Source organism: Chrysochloris asiatica, unplaced genomic scaffold, assembly GCF_000296735.1.
Source record: "Chrysochloris asiatica unplaced genomic scaffold, ChrAsi1.0 scaffold00140, whole genome shotgun sequence".
NCBI lineage: Eukaryota > Metazoa > Chordata > Mammalia > Afrosoricida > Chrysochloridae > Chrysochloris > Chrysochloris asiatica.
In genome coordinates, this window is record NW_006408658.1 from 7,983,486 (window position 1) to 8,004,764 (window position 21,279).

At 41.2% G+C, this 21,279-nt stretch overlaps 1 protein-coding gene across 1 annotated transcript in view; it reads right to left on the bottom strand.

The window, feature by feature from the left end:
• FCHSD2 (FCH and double SH3 domains 2) overlaps nucleotides 1–19,235 on the bottom strand; it is a 248,749-nt gene extending 229,514 nt beyond the window's left edge. The window contains exons 1-2 of the mRNA XM_006870271.1: nucleotides 19,111–19,235; nucleotides 17,316–17,413 (exon numbers count right to left, since the gene is read on the bottom strand). Coding sequence (XP_006870333.1) covers nucleotides 17,316–17,413; nucleotides 19,111–19,131 — 119 coding nt within the window. The 5' untranslated portion in view covers nucleotides 19,132–19,235. The remainder of the gene's footprint in view (nucleotides 1–17,315; nucleotides 17,414–19,110) is intronic.
• Between the last annotated feature and the right edge of the window lie 2,044 nt (nucleotides 19,236–21,279).

Sequence of the window (21,279 nt, forward strand, 5' to 3'; positions counted from 1 at the left end):
CCAGCTGTTCCGCGGGAGAAAGATGAGGCTTTCTGCTCCCATAAAGATTTACAGCCTCGGAAATCTGTACAGGGTCGCTATGAGTCGGAACCAACTCCACGGCACATAACAACAAAAACAAATGTCTGAACTAAAACCACAAAACCTTAGGGAAAAAAAACATAGGGGCACTGTTTCATCTTGTTCAATTATCCCTTTAATCATGACATAATGTCCATCTTTATCTATTATGCTGTTTTTTGCCTTAAAGTTTATTTTATCAGAGATTAGTACTGCCACTCCTGTTCATTTTTTATTGCAATTAGCTTGGTATATTTTTTTCCATCCTTTGACTTTTAATCTGTTTTTGTCTCTGTGTGTGAGATGTGTCTCTTGCAGACAGTGTATTGAAGGATCTTGTTTTCTTATCCATTCTGCCACTCTCCGTCTCTTAGCAGGTACATTTAATCCATTTACATTCAGTGTAATTATCGATAGGTATTGATTAATTGCTGCCATTATATTTGGTTTTTTGTGGTGTTGCTGCTTTCTTTGTTCTGTGTGTCTTCCTTTGTTGAGTTCATGCTTTTTGTGCTCTTTCTTGTGAGTTTCCTCATAGTTTTCATGTTCTTCTTGGATTTTCATTCTCTTGGTATGTTGTGAAGTGTTCATTTTCTTTGAGGTTGCCTTATAGTCCATTAACTTTCCTCTCCATTTAGTGCAGTCTATTTTATCCTGTAATCGACCTGACCTTCTCACCATTTGGATCTCTGTTTCTACATGTTTACCTTCTTTTACATTGTACTTGTTTTGATCATAGATTGACCTCCCATATTCTCTGAGTTTGTTCTTATAGTTTTGTTCTGTTCTCAACTCTTCCTTCTGTCAATTTAATTCTGGGAGGTGCAGAGGCACTGTTTCAGAATTTTGTTTTTAACGATGAATTGCAAGATTCTACCCCAAAAGCATGAGCAGCAATAGACAAAATAGATACAGTTAGCTTAATCAAAATGAAAAACTTTTAAAGTGAAGAGACAACCTACAGACTGAAAGAAAAACTGTGAAACAAATATCTAATAACCAAAACCCACTACTGACGAGCCTATTCCAGCTCACAGTGACACTCTAGGATACAGCAGAACTGCCCCCTATGGTTTCTCCCTCACAGATGATAGACTGAAACCACCACCTACCTACCTTTCAGTTAGTAGCCAGGGACTTAACCACTGTGCCATTAGGGCTCTTTATTGCTCTAATAAAGGTTCAACATTCAGAATCTATAAAGAATTCCTACAACTTAACAACAAAAAGACAAGCAACCCAATAAAAAAATGGATAAAGAAGTTAAATAGACATTTTACCAAAGAAAAATACAAATGACCAATGAGCACAGTGGTAGCATAGTGGTTACGAATCAGGCTGCTGATCTCAAGGTCAGCAGTTCAAAACTACTTCTATGGGAGAAAGATGAGGCTTTCTGTTCCCGTAAAGATTTACAGCCTCGGAAACCCTGTACAGCGTTGCTATGAGTCTGAACTGACTCCATGGCACACAACCACAACCACCAAGGAGCACATGCAAAAATGGTCAACATCATTAATCGTTGTTGTCATCTGCCATAAAATTTGCATCAATTCATGGCTACCCCATGTACAACGGAACACAATGCTGCCTGGTCCCCTGCAATCTTCATGATCACTGGTATTATGATTCAAGACTATTAACACCAATGCATGTTTTGAGTGCTTTCCAACCTAAGGGCTCATCTTTCAGCACTTCCCAGATGCCATTCTGCTGTGATCCATAGGGTTTTCATAGACTCATTTTCAGAAGTAAATCACCAGACCTTTCTTCCAACTTAGTCTGGAAGTTCTGCTGAAACCTGCCCACCACAGTGACAATGCTAGTCTCTGAAATACTGCATCATAACAAACATGCAAGCCACTACATTGTAACAAACTGATGGCAGCCTTAGTCATTGATGATGTTAGATGCTGTCGAGTCAGTTTCAACTCATAGCACTCCTGTATAGGGTTTCTGAGGCTGTAAATCTTTGAGAGCAGAAAGCCTCTTCTTTCTTCCACAGAGCAGCTGGTGGGTTCAAACCACCAACCTTGTGGTTTGCAGTACAGTGCTTACCCTACTCAGAGCCAATGCACTCCCTCTGGCATTGTTAAGTGCCGTCGAGTCGGTTCCAACCCCTAGTGACCCTGGACAGGGTTTCCAAGGCTGTAAATCTTTACGGGAGCAGAAAGTCTCATCTTTCTCTCACGGAGTGGGCTGGTAGTTTCGAACTGCTGACCTTAAGGTTCACAGCCTGATTTGTAACCACTACACTACCAGAGCTCCTGGCATTAAACATTAGTGAGATGCAAATCAAAACAGCAATGAGATACCACGTAACATCTAGAATGACTAGAACTTTTTTAAAAATGAAAATAACGGGTGTTGGCAAAGATGTGGAAAAATTGGAACCTTCATTCGCTTCTGCACAGCCACTGTGGAAAACAGTTTGACAGCTTCTCTAAAAGTCAAAAATATAGCCCAGCAATCCCAATCCTAGGTATATAATACCTTAAAGACCTCAAAGCAGGAATGCAACAGAAATCCATATTTATTGTGGCACTATTCGCAATCACCAAAGGGAGAAACAATCTAAATGCCCATCGATAGCAGACAATGTATAAACAAAATGTGGTCTAGCCATACAATTGAATATTATTCAGCCATAAAAAAAAAATGAGGCACTAACACACACTATGACGTTGATGAATCTTGAGCCCATTATGCTGAGTGAAACAGCCAAAAAGGCAAATATTGCATGATGCCACTTTTATGAATAAGCAAATGTATGGGTTACTATGCATTAGAACCAACTCAATGGCACTTAACAACAACAATTGAGACCAAAACTTGTTAGTGGTTGAGGGATGGGGGAGAGGGAGAAAAGAGAAGTTATGGCTGAGTTTCTGCTAATGGTGATAGCATAATTTGGAGGATATTGGTGATGAGTGCACAGTATTGAACATAATCACTGTCACTGTGTCATATATGTAAAATTTGTTTAATTGGTAAAAGTTTTGTTTTATATATATAGATATAAATAATTTTTTTAACAACACTTAAAGATATAGGAGAAATGTTAATGAGTATGAAATTTAAAATTGTTTTAAAGCACTGTGTACAGTATAAAAATGTATTAAACATATAAATATGTTGTTGTTGTTGTAAACAACCCATAGAGACCCTGTATAGAGTTTCCAAGGAGTAACTGGTGAGCTTAAACTGCCGACCTTGCAGTTCAAATGGCTATAACCAGGAAAAAAAAAAAAAATACTGTGTTACAACTATCAAGACAGCAAAAAGACAGTCTACAGAAAGGGAGAAAATATTTGCAGATCATACAACTGTATTTATAAAGTCAATAATAAAAAAAATCCAATTTAAAAATTTGCAAAGGATTTAATTAAACATTTCTCCAAAGAAGATATAAAAATGGCCAGTAATAATCACATGAAGAGGCACTGAACATCATTAGCCATAAGAGAAATATAAATTAAAACCACAATATTACTTCATACCCACTGAACCAAATGGAGTCCTGGTGTGGCATTGTAGAAAAAGAACTGGACTACTAGTTACAAGGTTGGCAGTTCAAACCCACCTATGAAACCTTATACAGGACTCTTCTGAGTCAGAAATACTGACTCGACAGAACTTAGTTACCACAACAACAGAAAAGATAGATTATGAAGGCTGTAAAAAATTAGAGCCTTTATGCATTGCTGGTAGGAATGTAAATGGTATAAATACTTCGGTGTAAAATACTTTGGAAAGCAGTCTGGCAATTCTTCAAATAATTAATCATGTTGCTGTTTAAGTGTGGTAGACCTGGTTCTGATTCATAGCAATCCAGTATAGTTTTCCAGGAGTGGCTGGTGGGCTTTGAGCTGCTGACCTATGGTTAGCAGTCCAGTGCTTATCCTATAGCACCATACCAAGACTCCAAACTGAGCATAATTGTATCTAGAAATTGAGATGCAGAGATCAGAGTTTGAGGCTACTACAGTAACTGGAATTTATAGAACACAGTACTGAAGAAAAAGGCAACAACACAGAGAAGGTTGTCCCAGAAGCCTGCGTGGAGTTCACTGAGGATTCTTGGCTGAAGGCTGGTCTACACATAAGCCAAAGTGGAGTCCATGAAGCCTAGCAGAGAGTGTCTGCTGCAGGCCTAACTGCTGAACAGAAGAGATACCAGAGGCTGAAAAGTGCTGGGAGGTGCTGGGATTCTAGCTCGGCCAGAGTAGAAAGACACTGCTACACACAGTAGACATTCAAATATTTGGAAGAAACATAATAAAGGCACACTCGAGGATAAATGCAAGTTCTAGAACAAAAGAAATAAAAAATAGAACTGCTACTATAGAAAATAAAAGCAAAGCCTGAAATGATAAAATATGTAGGTAAGGAGCTCTGGTAGCATAGTGGTTACGAATCAGGCTGCGCACCTTAAGGTCAGCAGTTTGAAACTACCAGCTGTTCCACGGGAGAAAGATGAGGCTTTCTGCTCCCGTAAAGATTTACAGCCTTGGAAACCCTGTACAGGGTCACTGTGGGTAGGAACCGACTCGATGGCACTTAACAACAACATAGATATAACAGATATAGATATGACATGCCTGCCAGAACAAAATTCAACATTCTTTAAGACTAAAAGACACAGTCAAGATTTCCTGTACTATAGTATCCACAATGCCCAACACAGTAAAAATTACTACATCGGAAAATATGACCCATAAATGAGGACTGAGGAAGGGGGTGGGATGAATGAGAGAGATAGTGAAAAGAAACAAAAACTGGAGATGACTTCAATGTTGGAAAGAGCAGGCAAGAGCATTATAACTATTAGAAACATGCTTGTTCACTTCAAGGTACAATGTTAGAAATGAAAATTTCACTGGATTGGCTTAATATAGTCCTCTGGAAACTATAGATGAAAGAACCAATGAACTAGAACACAGATCAACAGAAATTATGCAAACTGAAGAAGACAAAATGTTACCAAACAGATTAACATATGTGTATCTGCTGCCCTAAAAAGACAAGTAAGAATGAAGCACACACACAAAAAAATTGGAAAACATAATAGTCAAATATTTTCCAAGTTTGTTGAAAAACACCAATCTGTGAGTCCAAAAGATCACTGAATCATAAGGAGGTTAATTACTTCTAGGTACATCAGACTTAAACTTTGGTAGAAGACCAAAGATACAGAGAAAATCCTCAAAGCCATCTTAGGTGTTAAGAAACACATTGCATGCATATAAGAAAGCAAGGGTGTGGAAATAGCTGACTTCTCATCAAGAACAATGAATGTCAGAAGAGAACTGAATCACATTTTTAAGTGGTGAAAGAAACAAATGTCTACCAAGTAGCCAGCAAAAATTCCCTCCCAAAAGGAGGGTGAAATAAAGATATGTGCGGATAAATGAAAGCTAAGGGAATTTGTTGCCAGCAAAGCTGCACAAGAAATGCTGAAGGAAGTTCTTCAGGCAAAAAGGAAATGACACCAGATGGATACTCAGATACTGAGTGCTGGTCTCAGGAAGGAAAGAAGAGAACCAGAATTGTTAAATATAGAAGACTTTTTTTCTTCTCTTAATCTCTTTAAAAGATAACTGTCTATTTAAAGCAAAACTAACACTGCACTATGAGGTTTATAAAGTATGTGCCCCAAAAGCTAAAATAGAGTCACTGGAATGAGGGTCCTACATTCTATGCAGAGCAGTATAAGATTAACTATAAGTAGACTGTAATGAATTAACACCACCACCACTAACTGCCATTGAATCAGTCCTAACTCATGGGGACTACATGCAAGCATGGTTTAATCTCTAGAACAACCACCTGGACAACCACTTTAAAAACAGAAGAACAGCTACAAATTCAAAAAGAAATAAAATGAGACACTAAAATATTCAAATAATTCAATGTAGCTGACAAAAAAAAATGTTAAGATAAAACACCTCTCATGGAAAACCAACCAAATGGTTCACCCTAGGAAAAAGTTGGCTGATAATGCAAAATGTATTTTACCACAGAGACAATGTTTCAAATAATGACCATGATGCAAAACCTTAGATAAAATCAGTTGAAATTAAGTTTGAGGCTTAATAGCAATCAAATCACCTAATATATTTGCCTGTTTGAGGACGAAAGTATTCTACAATGAAGAAAAAGGAACACAATTGTACATAAAACCTGTTTTCCCAATCTCTGAACTACTATCAGCTAAAGGCTATTCATTCTGTGAAAAGAATTTTATAACCAAGGATTCCTAATACTTGTACATATTAGAAATAAACTGTAAAGTCTATTAATAATGAAAATAAGTTCATTTTGGTATCAACTAATATAAGCTTTTGCAATATGTTATTTTAAAAATAGTATGCAGTAAAATATTTACCAATATTACATAATGATTTAATTTTAGTTTTGATAATAATATTTACCAAAAAATGTACTCAATAAAAAGTCTCTGCCCACTCCACCAGCCCATTCTCCAGCCATTAATGAGGGGTTTGTTGTTGTTAAGTGCTGTCGAGTCAGTTCTGACTCACAGCAATCCTGAACAGGGTTACAGAGACTAGAAATCTTTGTGAGAGCAGAAAGTTTCACCTTTCTCCCATGGAGCAGCTAGTGGGCTCGATTCACTGATCTTGTGGTTCACAGTCCAATGCTTACCCTGCAGAGCCACCATGCTTCCTTAGTGGTGGCCGGAGGGGGTGTGGTGACATTTACAACTAAAATATAATCGGGACATATACTTCAATTGTTTCCTGTGGGGCCAAAGACATGGTAACACTTTTCCTAACAACAGAAATAACATTTTCCTTTTTCACTGAAATTATTTCAAAGCTCACAAAACAAAAAACATCTGGATAACAAAAGACTCATACATAAATGCCAAAAAAGATCAAATGGAATGTTAAAACAAAGCATGACCAAGGAATATTGAGAGGACACAATAAAATAAAATAAAAATACCAGCTAAGGTTCTATACGTTAGTTCTGACAACACATGACAGGAAATCTGCAGCAGTGGAACAAAGGAGAGAATTACAAGATTCTGTGCCTAGTTCCCAAATTAGTCACTGAAGCTCCAATAGCACAAACCAGACTTACAAACTAACTCCTGTTAAATGTATGCCGCTTGTATGACATGAACACTAACATCAGAAAAACAGAAATGGTATCTGTGAAATTCAAAAGAACATTCTGAAGCGTTTACAAAGAAAAACATCAACAGGTACCTCCTCATCCAGTTACACTTCTAAGACTGAATTGCAAACCCTCAATTACAGGCCAAATTATTTGGTTATGATTCTAGTTCTAAGTTGCCCTTTCCCACTTTCATTTTAGTCATTTCACTACTTATTAACTAACTCTTAACTGAGATGTAAAAGGAGTTCAGCAAACAGGCAACTGTCTGGAGGACCCTAAAACACTATTTCTTCAAATTGTTAGAAGACTAAAAGTGACAAGATATTTAGCCACTTCTGTATTCCTAAAATGAAAATCCTAAAAGGCCATTCAACTATTAGCCCACTACCTACAAAAAATACAAAAACCTACTCTAGATCTAAAACAATAAATTTAGAAAGAATTGAGAAGAGGCGATACAAATGGTTCCTAAGGGTCACTTCCTTGCAATCTATTTGGGACAACTAGAGTTTCAGCTATGTCTCTAACTCCAAGATGTTTCTTTTATGCTTTTATGGGAACCAGCAGTGAAAAACTGGAAATGGGTCCTGTGGCAAACAGGACAAAAAAGTACTGTGGCGGAAATCAAATGACCGCCATCGTTATCTGGTATTACATATAAGAAATATGAGGCTCCAATTTTATTCTCTCCACTATTTGAGTTGCTGTTGTCATTTTTGTGAAGTACCATAGAGTCGGTTCCAACCCATAGCGACCCTGTATAGGGTTTCTGAGGAGCAGCTGGTGAGCTTGAACCACCGACCTTGCAGTTCAAACGGCTTTGCATTCTGATGCATTCATTAACCCACAATGCCACAGCAGTAGTTCTCAAAAATTAAAGCATATAAGAATAAATCAGGTGATTTTTCCACAAAATGAGAAAAAAGCATTGCAAATATCTGAAAATCATCCATGTGATAATATGTAAACACTCTTATAATTCATTAATAAAAAGATAAAAACAAATATAGGCAAAGGAGAATAGACATTTGTCAGAGAACATATACAAATGACCAATTAGTATATGAAAAGAGATTCAACATCATTAGTCAGAGAAATAGAAATATGTATCAAAATCACAATATGTTACCACCTCACTTCGTTGTTATTGTTAGGTGCTGTTGAGTTGGTTTTAATAGGTCAGAGTTGGTTCCATAAGTCAGAGTGACCCTACCATGTAAAACAGAACAGACTGCTGCCTTATCCTGCACTCATCTCACACTGATTGCTATCGATGAGCCCAGCGTTGCAGCCACTTTGTCAGTTCATCTCATTGAGGGTCTTCCTCTTTTTCACTGACCCTCCACTTTACCAAGCATGATATCCTTTTCCAGGGATTGGTTCCTCCTGATAATATATCCAAAGTATGTGACACAAAGTCTAAGGAGCATTCTGGTTGTATTTCTTCTAAGTCAGATGTGTTTGTTCTTCTGGCAGTCCAGGGCATATCAATATTCTTTGTTGACACCATCAATTCTTCTTTAGACTTTCTTATTCATTGTCCAACTGAAAATATCACAGCTTGGTTCAGGCACACCTTAGTCTACAAAGTGATATCTTTGCTTTATAACACCTTAAACAAGTCTTTTGCAGCAGATTTTCCTAATGTAATATATCCTTTGATTTCTTCAATGCATGTTTTATTGAATAAGCAAAGATATTAGATTTTGTGGATCACAGCAAATGATGGTTAATAATGTGAACAATGGATTTCCAGAACACTTAATTGTGTTCATGTGGAACCTGTACACACACTGAAAGGCAGTCACTCAAACAGAACAAGGGGATACTGCATGGTCTAAAACCTAGGAAGGTATGCATAAAGGCAATTTCAGTTCACTGTACGTCACTCTATATGCTGAGCAAATAATCCAAGAAGTCTGACTATATGAAGAAGAATGCAGCACCGGATTTAAAGGAAGACTCATTAACAGCCTAAGATATGCAGATGATACAACCCTGCTTGCTGAAAGAGGACTTGAAACACTTACTTGATAAATATCAGAGACTATAGTCTTCAGTATAAATTATGTCTCAACATAAAGAAAACAAAACTCCCCACAACTGGACCAATAAGCAACATCATGATAATAACGTTATCAAAGATTTCATTCACTAGAATGCTACAATCAAAGAAACAGATAATAACAAGTGTTGTCAAAAAAACAGAACTACCATACATTGCTAAAAATATAAAATGGTGCAGTAGTACTGGAAAGTCTGGCAGTTTCTCAAAATGTTTAAAGTGGCTGCATTCATAATAACCAAAAATGCAGAAACACCCCAAACATCCATAACCTGGTGAATAGATAAATAAGATACAGTATATCAGGGTCGCTATGGGTCAGAATCAACTTGACGGCACTTAACAACAACAACAACAACAATATCCATTCAAGGACTTCTGGTGTGGCACTATAGGATCAGCACTAGACTGTGAATCACAAGATCTGCAGTTGAAACCCACCAGCTGCTCCCCAAAAACCCTATACAGGGTCCTTATGAGTCAGAACTGACTTGTTGGCACTTAACAACAACAATATCCACACAAAGTATTACTACTTGACAATAAAAAAGAGTGATGTATTGATATGTGCCACAACATGGGTGAACCTTGAAAACATCATGCTAAGTAAAAGCAGTCAGTCACAAAGGCCACATTTATAAGAATATAAATTCCAGATCTATAAAGACAAAATGTATATTTGTGGTTGTCTAAGGCTGGGGACTAAGGAGCTCTGGTAGCGTAGAGGTTACAAATCGGGCTGCTAATCTCACAGTCAGCAGTTTGAAACTACCAGCTGTTCCATGGGAGAAAGATGGGGCTTTCTGTTCCCATAAAGATTTATAGCCTCAGAAACCCTGTACAGGTCGCTATGGGTCAGAACTGACTCCACAGTATATAACAACAATAACAAGGCTGGGGACTGGTAACCACAAGTTTGCCAGTTCACCAGCCACTTTCAGAAATCCTACACTTCATTGTTTTGAGTCAGAACTGATCCAACAGCACACAGCAGCCACAAGGCTGGGGAAGGGATTGGGAAGGGACTGCTAAGAGGTACAGAGTTTCTTTCCAGGAGAACAAAAATGCTCTAAAGATGGCTGCGTAACTTTTGAATACAATAAAAAACATTAAATCATACACTTTCGATGGCTGAACTGTATGGTATGTGAATTATAACTCAATAAAGCTATTTAAGGGAACACAGTAACTCTATGGGATAAGCAATGGACTATGAACCACAAGGTTAGTGGTCTGTGCCCAGCAGTAGCTCCATAGGAGAAACAAGAGGATTTCTGCTCCTGCGAAGATTTACAGCCTCAGAAACCCTACACAGGGTTGCTATGAGTCAGAGCCTACTCAATGGCAATGAACAACAACAAAGTTGTTTAAAAAGCAAACAATTCTGGACCAGATCACCTTGAAAGTTCCTTTCTAGATTCATCAGTCTCTGAAACCATCAACAATAAGTCCAGTGCATCCACGAAGAGACGTCAGAATCAATCCCCGGTGACTCCCATGACCCACACAATACAGCAATTCCACATTTGAAGTCTCTAGACTTCCGGGTATCAGTAAAGGTATAAGAGGTGCTTCTTGAGTCAGTTAGAACTTTTCAGATCATTGTGCAAAATCATACATTCAGCTTTCTATTAGGTAGTTAAAGTTTTGTGTCTTTGCCTTTGGCTAGACTCAATGATTTAAAAATATCAATCCAAAGCTATTTAACAGCTCAATGTATGAAATACATAAAAAGTAAAGAGTAAGAAAACAAATTATTAGTTAATAATACATTTTTTTAATAATAGATTTTTGATTATGTATTAGGCAAAATATTTCAAAATTGGGGACCCACGATGAGTTCCTTGAAAGCTTAAGAACCACAGATAAAGGGGAAAGTATACTAATGTAGAAATTAAGGTGCTCTGGTAGCGTAGTGGTTACGAATTGGGCTATGAACCCCAAGGTCAGCAGTTCGAAACTACCAGCTGTTCCATGGGAGAAAGATGAGGCTTTCTGTCCCTGTAAAGATTTACAGCCTTGGAAACCCTGTTCAGGGTCGCCATGTGTCGGAACCGACTCCACAGCACATAACAACAACAACAACATACAAATGTAGAAATGAAGGTGCTCTGGTAGCATAGGGATTACGCATCGGGCTGCGAACCCCAAGGTCAGCAGTTTAAAACTACCAGTTGTTCCGCGGGAGAAAGATGAGGCTTTCTGCTCCCGTAAAGATTTACAGCCTCGGAAACCCTGTACAGGGTTGCTATGAGTAGGAACCGACCCTTGGCACATAAATAACCAACCAGCCATACTAATGCAGAAATTAGGAGAAATTGCTTAGAATCCTCACCAATATGATTCACTTTTATGCCAGTTTCCATTTTTATCTATAAAATGAACAAATTTAGGAGGGATTCTAAAATTCTTTTGTTTCTCCAAATTATATAATGAATGACCTACTAAAACATCTGCTGAAGGGACCAGTCCCTGGAAAGTGGAGGGTCAGTGAAAAAGAAGACCCTCAACAAGATGGACTGACCTGGGGCAGCAACAATGGGCTCAAACAACATTTGTAAGGAAGGGCAGGACTGGAGGTGAGGGTGGGGGTGTGTTTCGTTCTGTTGCGCATAATGTCACTAAGAGTCAGAACCAAGTCAATGGTACCAATAATAACAGCAGCAAAATGTCTACCAGGAAGGTGGATCTTTATAGTCTGGGTCCCTGCAAAGAAACTTTCTTTACTGACTCTTCTTAGCACATCACAAGGATAAACAATACTAAGAAGAAAAGTACATAGCCTGTAATATTTACAAACTTACTTGTAAGTGACCTTGGAAAACAGAGTGAAAAAAAGCTAAAAAGAAAGTAAAGTGCACTTGTCTACTGCTGACAGCAAAAGTCAACAGGAAACACTTCAGTATAATATCTCTTCAAAGCATGGACATTTCCTGATTAACAACGAATGAGCTATCTTTCCTTCTCATGCTTCACTCCCAACATATTTCCAAAATGCATCTTTGAAACAACTGAACTGAAGAAGGAGAGGAAAGGAAAGGAACTCTATCATAATTGGTCTCCTCCCCTCAAAATTCCAGACCAGAAAGGGGATGGAGAGTGTGGCATAAGAACTAGCTATAAATAAAAAAAAAGAAGAAAAGAAAGTCCAGTGCCATTGATCAATTCATGGCAACCCCAGGCATTCAGAGTAGACAGGAACTAGCCATAACCCAGCATAAAATTCTCCTGTTTACAGCTTGGGTTTCTTAACTTTAATTTTTTTAAGTCATAAAGTCTTTACTACTAATTTCTTTATATTTTGAATAAAAAGCTACTTGTGGGTGATTTCATATTAACTTAAATTGAACATGAAATTGGAGGGCAGAGGCTGTTGGGAAGAAGTACTATTTATGGGGATCCAGGGATGGCAAACTTAAGCAAAAGCAGGGCAAGAGCCTTTACAACATAATACATTAAAAACACACACACAAAGAAAACAGTCTTAAAGTTCAGAAATTTCTAATGAAGGTTTTAAAGGCCATACCACTTCCAAAGTCAAATCAGGACCACCTCTCTCCTCAAGTAACTAAAAATCATAAATTTCAAGAGTAGGAAAGTTTCAACCCACAATTCAATATTGCCACTGTGGAAGAGGGGCGGGGTTTGAGGGCAGAAGCAAAGCAGAAGCCTAAACTCCCATTTTGTGGTAGTTGCTATTAAGTGCCAACCCTGTATAGGGTTTCCAATGAGCGGCTAGGTGAGTTTGAACTGATGACCATGTGATTCAAGGTGATCTTTCAGTCCAGTGTTTATCCTACAGCACTACATCAGGACTTCACAACTATGTGGGAGTGACAGATTCATTCCATTAATTTATAATACAAAGGAAGACACATTTTAAAATATTAACTAATCTATGAATTCTCAGAGCAACAACAATCTCTGCATTTACATTATATAGTGATGTTAACTACATCAAATAGCATTATCTTTAAAGTACCAACATGAAGCAGAGTGTAACCAATACCGCCTCCTAAAAACAGAATGTATAAGGTATCTCACCTAAGGACAAATAAAAGAAGTCCTGATAGTGTAGTGGAGTAAGAGTTGGGCTGTTAACTGTAAAGTCAGCAGTTCGAATCTACCAGTCAGTCCTCAAAAAAGTTTTCTGCTCCAGCAAAGATGTACAATCTCAGAAACCCTACACAGGGTCACTATGAGTTAGACTCGACTCAGTGGCACACACCACCATGGCAAATAAGGCACATTTAAATGCAACTAGGAGTCCTGGCATAGTGCTATAGGATAAGCACTGGAATGCTAACCAAAAGGTAGGCGGTTCAAACCCACCAACTGTTCCATCGAAACTACACAGGGTTGCTATGAGCTGAAACTGATTTGTTGACACTTCACAACAAAGTGTCCTGGTAGAGTCCTAGTGTGGCATTGTAGGATAAGTACAGCAGTTCAAGCCCACCACCAGTCACTCCTCGGACACCATATACAGAACCCCTATGAGTCAAAACTGACTTGCTAGCACTTTACAACAACATGTAAAAGGTACAGTAGACACAGCCAGATTACTCTTTAGAAGCCACTGTAGAGAGACTTCATCTCTCATACTTTGGAAATATTATCAGGAGAGACTAGATTCTGAAGAAGGACATCATGCATGGTCAAGTGGAGGGTCAGTGAGAAAGAGGAAGACCCCCAAACAAGACAGATTGACACAGTGGCATCAGCAATAACCTCAAGCATAACAACGTTGTGAGGATAACAACGTTGTGAGGATAACAAAGCACCAGGCAGTATTGCAGTTTTTTGTGTACAGAGTGGCTGTGAGTCAGAACCAACTCGACAGCATCCAATAACAACAACAGATAAAAAATTAAGATTTAGCTCCTGACCTCAAAATTCACAAGATGGGGGAAGTCAAAAACATGAGTAGCTTTGCGAGTCAGTAGTAACCCGAATTTGTCAGGTATGAAAATGGGAGGAAAGGTATAAACAGACAAACAGGACAACGCAAACAGAGGCATAACTGTAGAGAACACAATCAGATAAGCACAAGTCCTGAGTGGCCAGAGCAAGGTCGATGAGAGGGAAGCATGCATGGGCATGCAATGCTGATCATGAAACCAAGAAAGGCTTGCAATTGGATTGTAGAGGACTATACAGCTACAACAAGGTATTAGACCTTTGTCCAGAAGGTCAAAGAGAGTCTAACAGACATTAATTACACAACGTTTTTACAAAGCTAACTGGTGGCAGGGTGGAAGAGACTTAAGAGGAGATACTGTTGTTGTTGTTAAGTATCACTGAGTCTGTTCTGATTCACAGTGACCCTGTACAGGGCTTCCGAGGAGCAGCTGGTAGGTCTGAACTGCTGGCTTTGTGGTTAGTAGTCCAGTGCTTATCCTACAATGCCACATTAGGGTTCCAAAAGGAGATGATAGAGAGTAGAAAATATGAGGAAATTACTGTAACATAGGGAGTCCTGGTGTGGCGCTGTGGGTTAATGCACTGGACTGCAAGTCGGTTTGAACTGCAAGGTTGGCAGTTCAAGCTCACCAGTCACTCCTCAGAAACCCTATCAGGGTCACTATGGGTCAGAACCAACTCAACAACACTTACAACAACAATAACAGTAATACAGAATTGCCGATGCCTCTGAATTATGGTGTTGGCAAAGAATACTAAATACACCACAGTTTGCCTGAACACTCAAACAAATCTTTCTTGGAAGAAGTACAGTCAGAATGTTCCTTAAAAGCTATGATGCTGAGACTTCATCTCATGTCCTCTGGACATCTTATCAAGAGGGACTAGTCCTTGGAGAAGGACATAATGCTTAGTAGAGGATCAGTGAGAAAAAGGACCCTCATAAGACAGACTTGACACAGTGACTGCAAAAATGGGTTCAAACATGGCAACAATTGTAAAGATGGTACATGATCAGACAGTGTTTGTTCTGTTGTGCCTAGGGTCGCTATGAGTCAGAATCAACTTGACAGCACCTGACAATAACAACTGGAATTGTTAAGATGCCCATGCAGTAATAAAAGTGAAATGTTACTAACAATAAACAACTAAATAAGAGCAACTGGAGCAAAACCTCCATCAACTCAGCAGCAATTGTTTGCCACATCTTACTTGCATTGTCATCTTATGTGCACAAGAACCCGTAAGTGGGGGTCAGTACTGTCCCATTTTACAAATGAGAAAACTGAAGCTTAAAAAGGTCAAGTCATTTTCCAGAAGACAGCTCACCAAGTGGGTGACACAGCCTGGACACAAACCCAGGGTAGTCTGACTCCAATGTCCATTTCTACCAGCCTAAAGAAAGGAGCACGCATAGCATAGTGGTTACAAATCGGGCTGCAAGCTACAAGGTCAGCAGTTCGAAATTACCAGCTGTTCTGCGGGAGAAAGATGAGGCTTTCTGCTCCCGTAAACATTTACAGCCTCGGAAACCCTGTACAGGGTCACTATGAGTCGGAACCAACTCCACGGCACATAACAACAACAAAATAAAGGGTATAGAAATATAAAAATGAACAAGACTTAGATATAACCTCCTAAACCAAGTTACAGGCAATAGGGGGAAAGGAGAAAAGACTGCAATCAAGAAGTCTTTAGAAGATATAATCAACAGGCTTTAATGACCACTGACTACTCACACCCCACCCCAGGATTTTCACTCACATACTAATTTTGCCTTCCTGAATTGCTTCTAAAATTGATTACTTTCTTAATTTCTAAAGTCTGTGTAATAGATGTTAAGAACCTTGAATTTTTAACCATATGAAGAGTATTAGATAACTTACATAAAAATTCCTTAAATCTAAAAATGTCCTTGTGGCCACACGAAAAACAAATAAATACAGAATGATTAAGAACACTTTTCAGTCAAAAATGATAATTCGGTATCTCTAAATCTAGATGAGACTAGATTTATATTCTTTAGTTAGAAATCCTGAAGACATGTACACAGAAAATCTCAGAAATAGTACCTAAGTTAAAAATGGGGAATCAAAAAGGAACTCTTTAAAATCTACAAACAATTTAGCTATCCAAACATGAGGATACCCTATGCACAACAGAATGAAATCCTGCCTCATCCTGTGCCAGCCTCACAAGAGTTGTCATGTTTAAGGCCATCGTTGCTACCACTGTACCAATGCATCTCACTGGGATTCTTTATATATATGTTGTTGTTGTTAAGTGCCGTCAAGTCAGTTCCAACCCATAGCGACCCTATATAGGGTTTCTAAGGAGCGACTGGTGAGCTTGAACCACCAACGCTGTAGTTCAAACGGCTTTGCAGTTGGGCGCATTAACCCACAGCACCACACCACTCCTTTATATACACGTATGTACTACTTATATATAGGTACTCCCAATATATAAAGAATCCCAATGAGATGGATTGGTACAGTGGTAGCAACGATAGCCTTAAACATGACAACTCCTAGGAGGATGGCACCCTGTATGAGTCACTATGAGTCGTAACTGATTTCATGGCACTTAATGCGCTGGACTGCAAAAGTCGGTTTGAACTGCAATGTCAGGGGTTCAAGCTCACCAGCGACTCTTCGGAAATCCTATATAGGGTCGTTATGGGTCAGAACTGATTTGATAGCACTTAACAACAACAACAACAACGTGTACATTGTAGAGTCGGTTCTGACTCAGAGACCCTCTATAGGGTTTACAAGGCTGTACAACTTATTTACTGTTAACATCAGTAAATGTTACAATTCAGTGGAAAGATTACTTATGTGAGAATTTCTATTTCAATAGCTATAATTTGATTGTTAAACTTTTAAGACCCCTTGCTTTTTTATAATTGTATATATACATTATATGTTTTACCCTGAAAGAAAAAAAAGTTTGTATTGTGTTAGTTCCAGTTATAATTTTCAGCTGAGTCAAACGTCTAACAGTTTTAAAACAGGAAATCCAAAAGGAAATTCCATCAGCAGTTCCTGGGGTTTGGTAACACAAAGGTTCTTGGAAACTGGGAGAAGCTCTCAAATGACTGCATTTACTATCATCTTACCTCATATCTTCAAGCAACTCACATTCTGCTTGATGCTTGGCTTGAAGTTTTGTCATCTGCTCAACTTGAATGTTTTTCAGTTCTTGAGTAACTTTCACCTAAAATATACCATATATTTATGAAGATCTTACTACAACTTTAACAACAACAACAACAAATTTACTTGAGGAAAATCTTTCATAAATCCACTTTTTAAATTATCTTTAGTGAGGAAACTTAATAAATGAAGAAAGAATAGCCAAACAACCTCAGGGGCTGAATGAACTCATAGAACACAAAAGTTTAACAATTACAGATTAAAAAGGTGTAAAACTGCCAGCCAGTCATTCCACTTCATGTATGTGCTATACATATATCTAGGTCTTACACTTTTAAAAGAGCCCGTCTATTTCTTCTAAAAAGGATTTCACAGACCAGGAGAGGAGAGCAGTGTAGACAGGCGAAGGAGCATAAAAACATCTAACCCTAATGACCGAAGTTTACACAATCGTGAAATGTGCACTCCATTAAATTATCCCATAATGGCTGTGACAAAGCACAGGGTCTCAGATGCCCCGACTCGCTGACAGCACATCAAATCACAATTACTTTCTCAAAAAGGAGAAAGCAAAAGTGACCTTTCCAGCATAGGCAAGGATTTTAAGTCACCCCAGCAAGCCAGTTTCCGTAGCAGCTCCACTTCAAACAGCAAGAACAGAAATGCTCGCACGAGGTTCGCCCACCAGGTAGAGTGGGACCTCACTCAGGGTTCTAGGTTACGGTGGGTCTACAGTTCCAGCTTCCAGAGAAAGGCTATCGAGAGAGCTGAGGGTACATGTGCCAAAGAAAAGATCTCATTGGAGAAACCAGGGTTAAGAAAAAGAAAGGGATGAGGAAGCAGATACGAGTGAGTTCGGCATTCAGCAAATGTGTGCCCATCCGCCTCCCCACCCAGGGCCCAGAGTGGACACTCAGTCACCATCTGCAGGATTAAAAACACAAGGACACAACCTCAGATCCGGGGGAAACTGTGTTACTGGGCAGTAAAGCAGTTCGCGAGGGCGCAGCGGGGAAACTGCTGACAACCAGGACCACCCGTCACTCCCACCCGAGTCATCAAAGCTCAGTTCGCAACGTACACGCCACGCGCGGCCCTGCTCTCGATTTCTTTGGGGGGGGGGCCTAGCACTACCACTTCCTCGTGCTCCCCCCTCTCCCCCGTGGGGAGGTCGGCAGTTTGAGGGGAAAAGGCAGGGCCGTTCAATCAATAATTTTTTGTTTCCCCCGGGGTGTGTGTGTGTGTGTGTGACTATTCCAACTTGTTCACAGCAGCCCCATGGGAAAGGCAGGCCAAACACTAAGACGAGGCTTGAAAAAAATCCCCTGCAAATTTGCAAATGGGCAGGGGTGGCGACAAGCGGCTAGAAGGCTCAAACCTGGTGCAGACTAAACAATCACAACACCCACAAGGCTCTGCAAAACTGCAGGGGTTCCCTAGTCTCTTCGCGGTGCAGCCCCGAGAATGCACTTTGCATCGGACAACACTGCGATGCACACCCGAAACTCTTGTGAAATGTCTGGCGTCTCCAGTGTGTTGGAGGGGCCGGCGCCGGCCACACTTGGGTCAGAAAGACACCTCACAAGCGCGCCCCCAGCCAGGAGCCGGCGGCAACTCGTTGACAAGCCCGAGGCTAGGGCGATCCTAGCCCCATGCGGAAGGGGGAGGGGGCACAGTAGTCACTACAGCCGCGTTGCTGGTCTGCATCACACCTCCCACCCACCCCCAGTCCCCAAAGCCCCCCAGTTACACCCTTACCTTCCTTGGTGGCGGCTGCATGATGCTGAAGGGACATCAATCCTCCCTCGACCGCAGCGTTAGTAAGGGCGAGAAGGAGGGCCGGAGAGAAGGGGGCAACCCAGCGAGCGCGTGCACGCGTGTGTGTGTGTGTGTGTGTGTGTGTGTGTGTGCACGAAAGGCGAGTCTGAGAACGAGGACTCGCCCAGCAGAGAGCAAGGCCGGAGGGAGGCAGGAGGACCACAGTTGGAGAGCTGGTACGAAGAGAAGGAGGAGGAGCGCTAGGAAGGCCTGGGGCTCAGGCGGTTCTTGGGGGTGTGTGAGGGAAAGAGGCGGAGACCAGGAGGGGGCGGGGAAGCGGGGACGCAGGGTCTCCCAGCCCGCTAAGCTGCAGCTGCGTTAACCGTGATCTCCACCCACCCTGGGCTGCGCTGCTCCTGGCTGATGCTTCGGCCCCCAGATTCAGGCAGCAGGGCCCTCCTTGGGCCCAACGCCTCCGCCCGTCCCGGAGAAAAGGGAGGCGGCGCTAAGCTCTTGGTTTAGCCTTTGCCACTCAGTCCACGGGAATTTCCGGCCCCACAGCGCAGCGTAGCGCCCCTCTCGGGCCGCGGCGGGAAGAGCTCAGTGGAGAGCAGAGCTGGAGGGGCCCGGCCAAAGGGGCCGGGCCAGGTTACAGAGAGCGTGGCCGCGCGGGACACTGTATTGCGGTGAGGGACGGGGGGAACTAGCGGATTGGTCGGCATATGGGAGAGGTGGAAACGCTAGAGGAACACAGAAATAACCCCGCTCTCTTCGAGAGTGGCACATTCCAAAGGTCTCCTGCTTTCCCTCCCCCACGCCCGGAGCCAGCCGGGGGCTTCCCGCGCGCTTTTCCGCCTGCCCGCCGCGGCGCGCGCTGCGGTCGAGGGCGCGCACCGTGGGCGGGATAGGGCTCTGCGCCGACGCACGCGCACAGGCTGCCCCCACCTCCCGCGGGCTTTTGCAGCTGCAGCTTGTGTGATAGGGTTAGGACGCGTGGAGGAAAAGCGATGTTACCAAGGAAGTTTTGCAATGGTAGGGGGATGTAGGTCTTTGGCGGTAGGGAAGTTCCGGTTCTTTGCTTCTTCTTGTTAACCCCTACACCTTTCTCTCCCGAATGAATGACTAGCTAGATATCCACAATGAGGGCAAACGGTGGACAGCACCTTTCAGTGGCCTGCCTCAAATACCAGACTAGTGTGGGCCGCCCAGCTAGGAGTTGCCCAGCGGAGAAAAAAAAACAAACAGCAAAACAAAACCGGCTCTCTGCTACAAGGCATTCAAGGCATGGAGCACAGGCTCAGTGCTGGAAGAAAACCGAGACATCAAGACCAAGCTCCCCATGTCTCCATGTCACTGGTGGGAAAGGCTGGGGCACCTAAAAGAATGGGGACTTTCTGAAGGTCACATCAGAACTAGAATTTCTGGATCCCAAAAGTTCAATGAGCTACAAAGAAATAGATGAAGGACGATAGCCCATAAGGAAAAGGGGAGAAGGCACCTAAAGAGGTGCCAGTTGGTCATTCTGCCCCCAACTGGCTGGACAGCTCTTGCACATGCTTCCTCATCTGCCCTCTGGTGCCCTTCCTGCTCTGTCCAGACCATCGTGGGGAGGGGAGAAAGGGGTTATCAACTTCCCTAGATATTCCTCAGAACTGAGTGGAAATACCTCTTCCCCATGTCCCGGGAGTTACACTGAGCCACAGGGCTTTGTGGAGAATAAGCTGGTTGCTCCATGGTTTCATCAAAAGTTGGGGTTCCAGACAGCTGTTCTCAGAAATGTAGTCAGGCAAAAGAGAAAAGTGAATGAGGCCATGTGGCCAATAGGAAGGTAGAATTTGAAACATTTTGTTACATTGAATTAGCCTAGATTCTTGTTCAAGAAGATGATAGATCAGAGTCAGAGTAATCTGGAGCTATGTGTGAACTAGAAGACTAGTCTTTCTATTTCTGGTTTCCTTGAGGCCATTCAAAAGTCAACCCTTCTCCAGAGTCCTCAATTAGATCAGGGAAGGCCTGGAGCAAGGAAACTGTGGTGGAGGCACAAAACACTGTCATCTGTGGGCAGCAGCTAGAGCCAGAGGCAACCAGGCTAGGCTCCAATCTCAGTTTCACCACCAATTCATTGTAAAGTCTTGGGCCCGTCACTTTACCTCTTTCAGCTTTTATTTC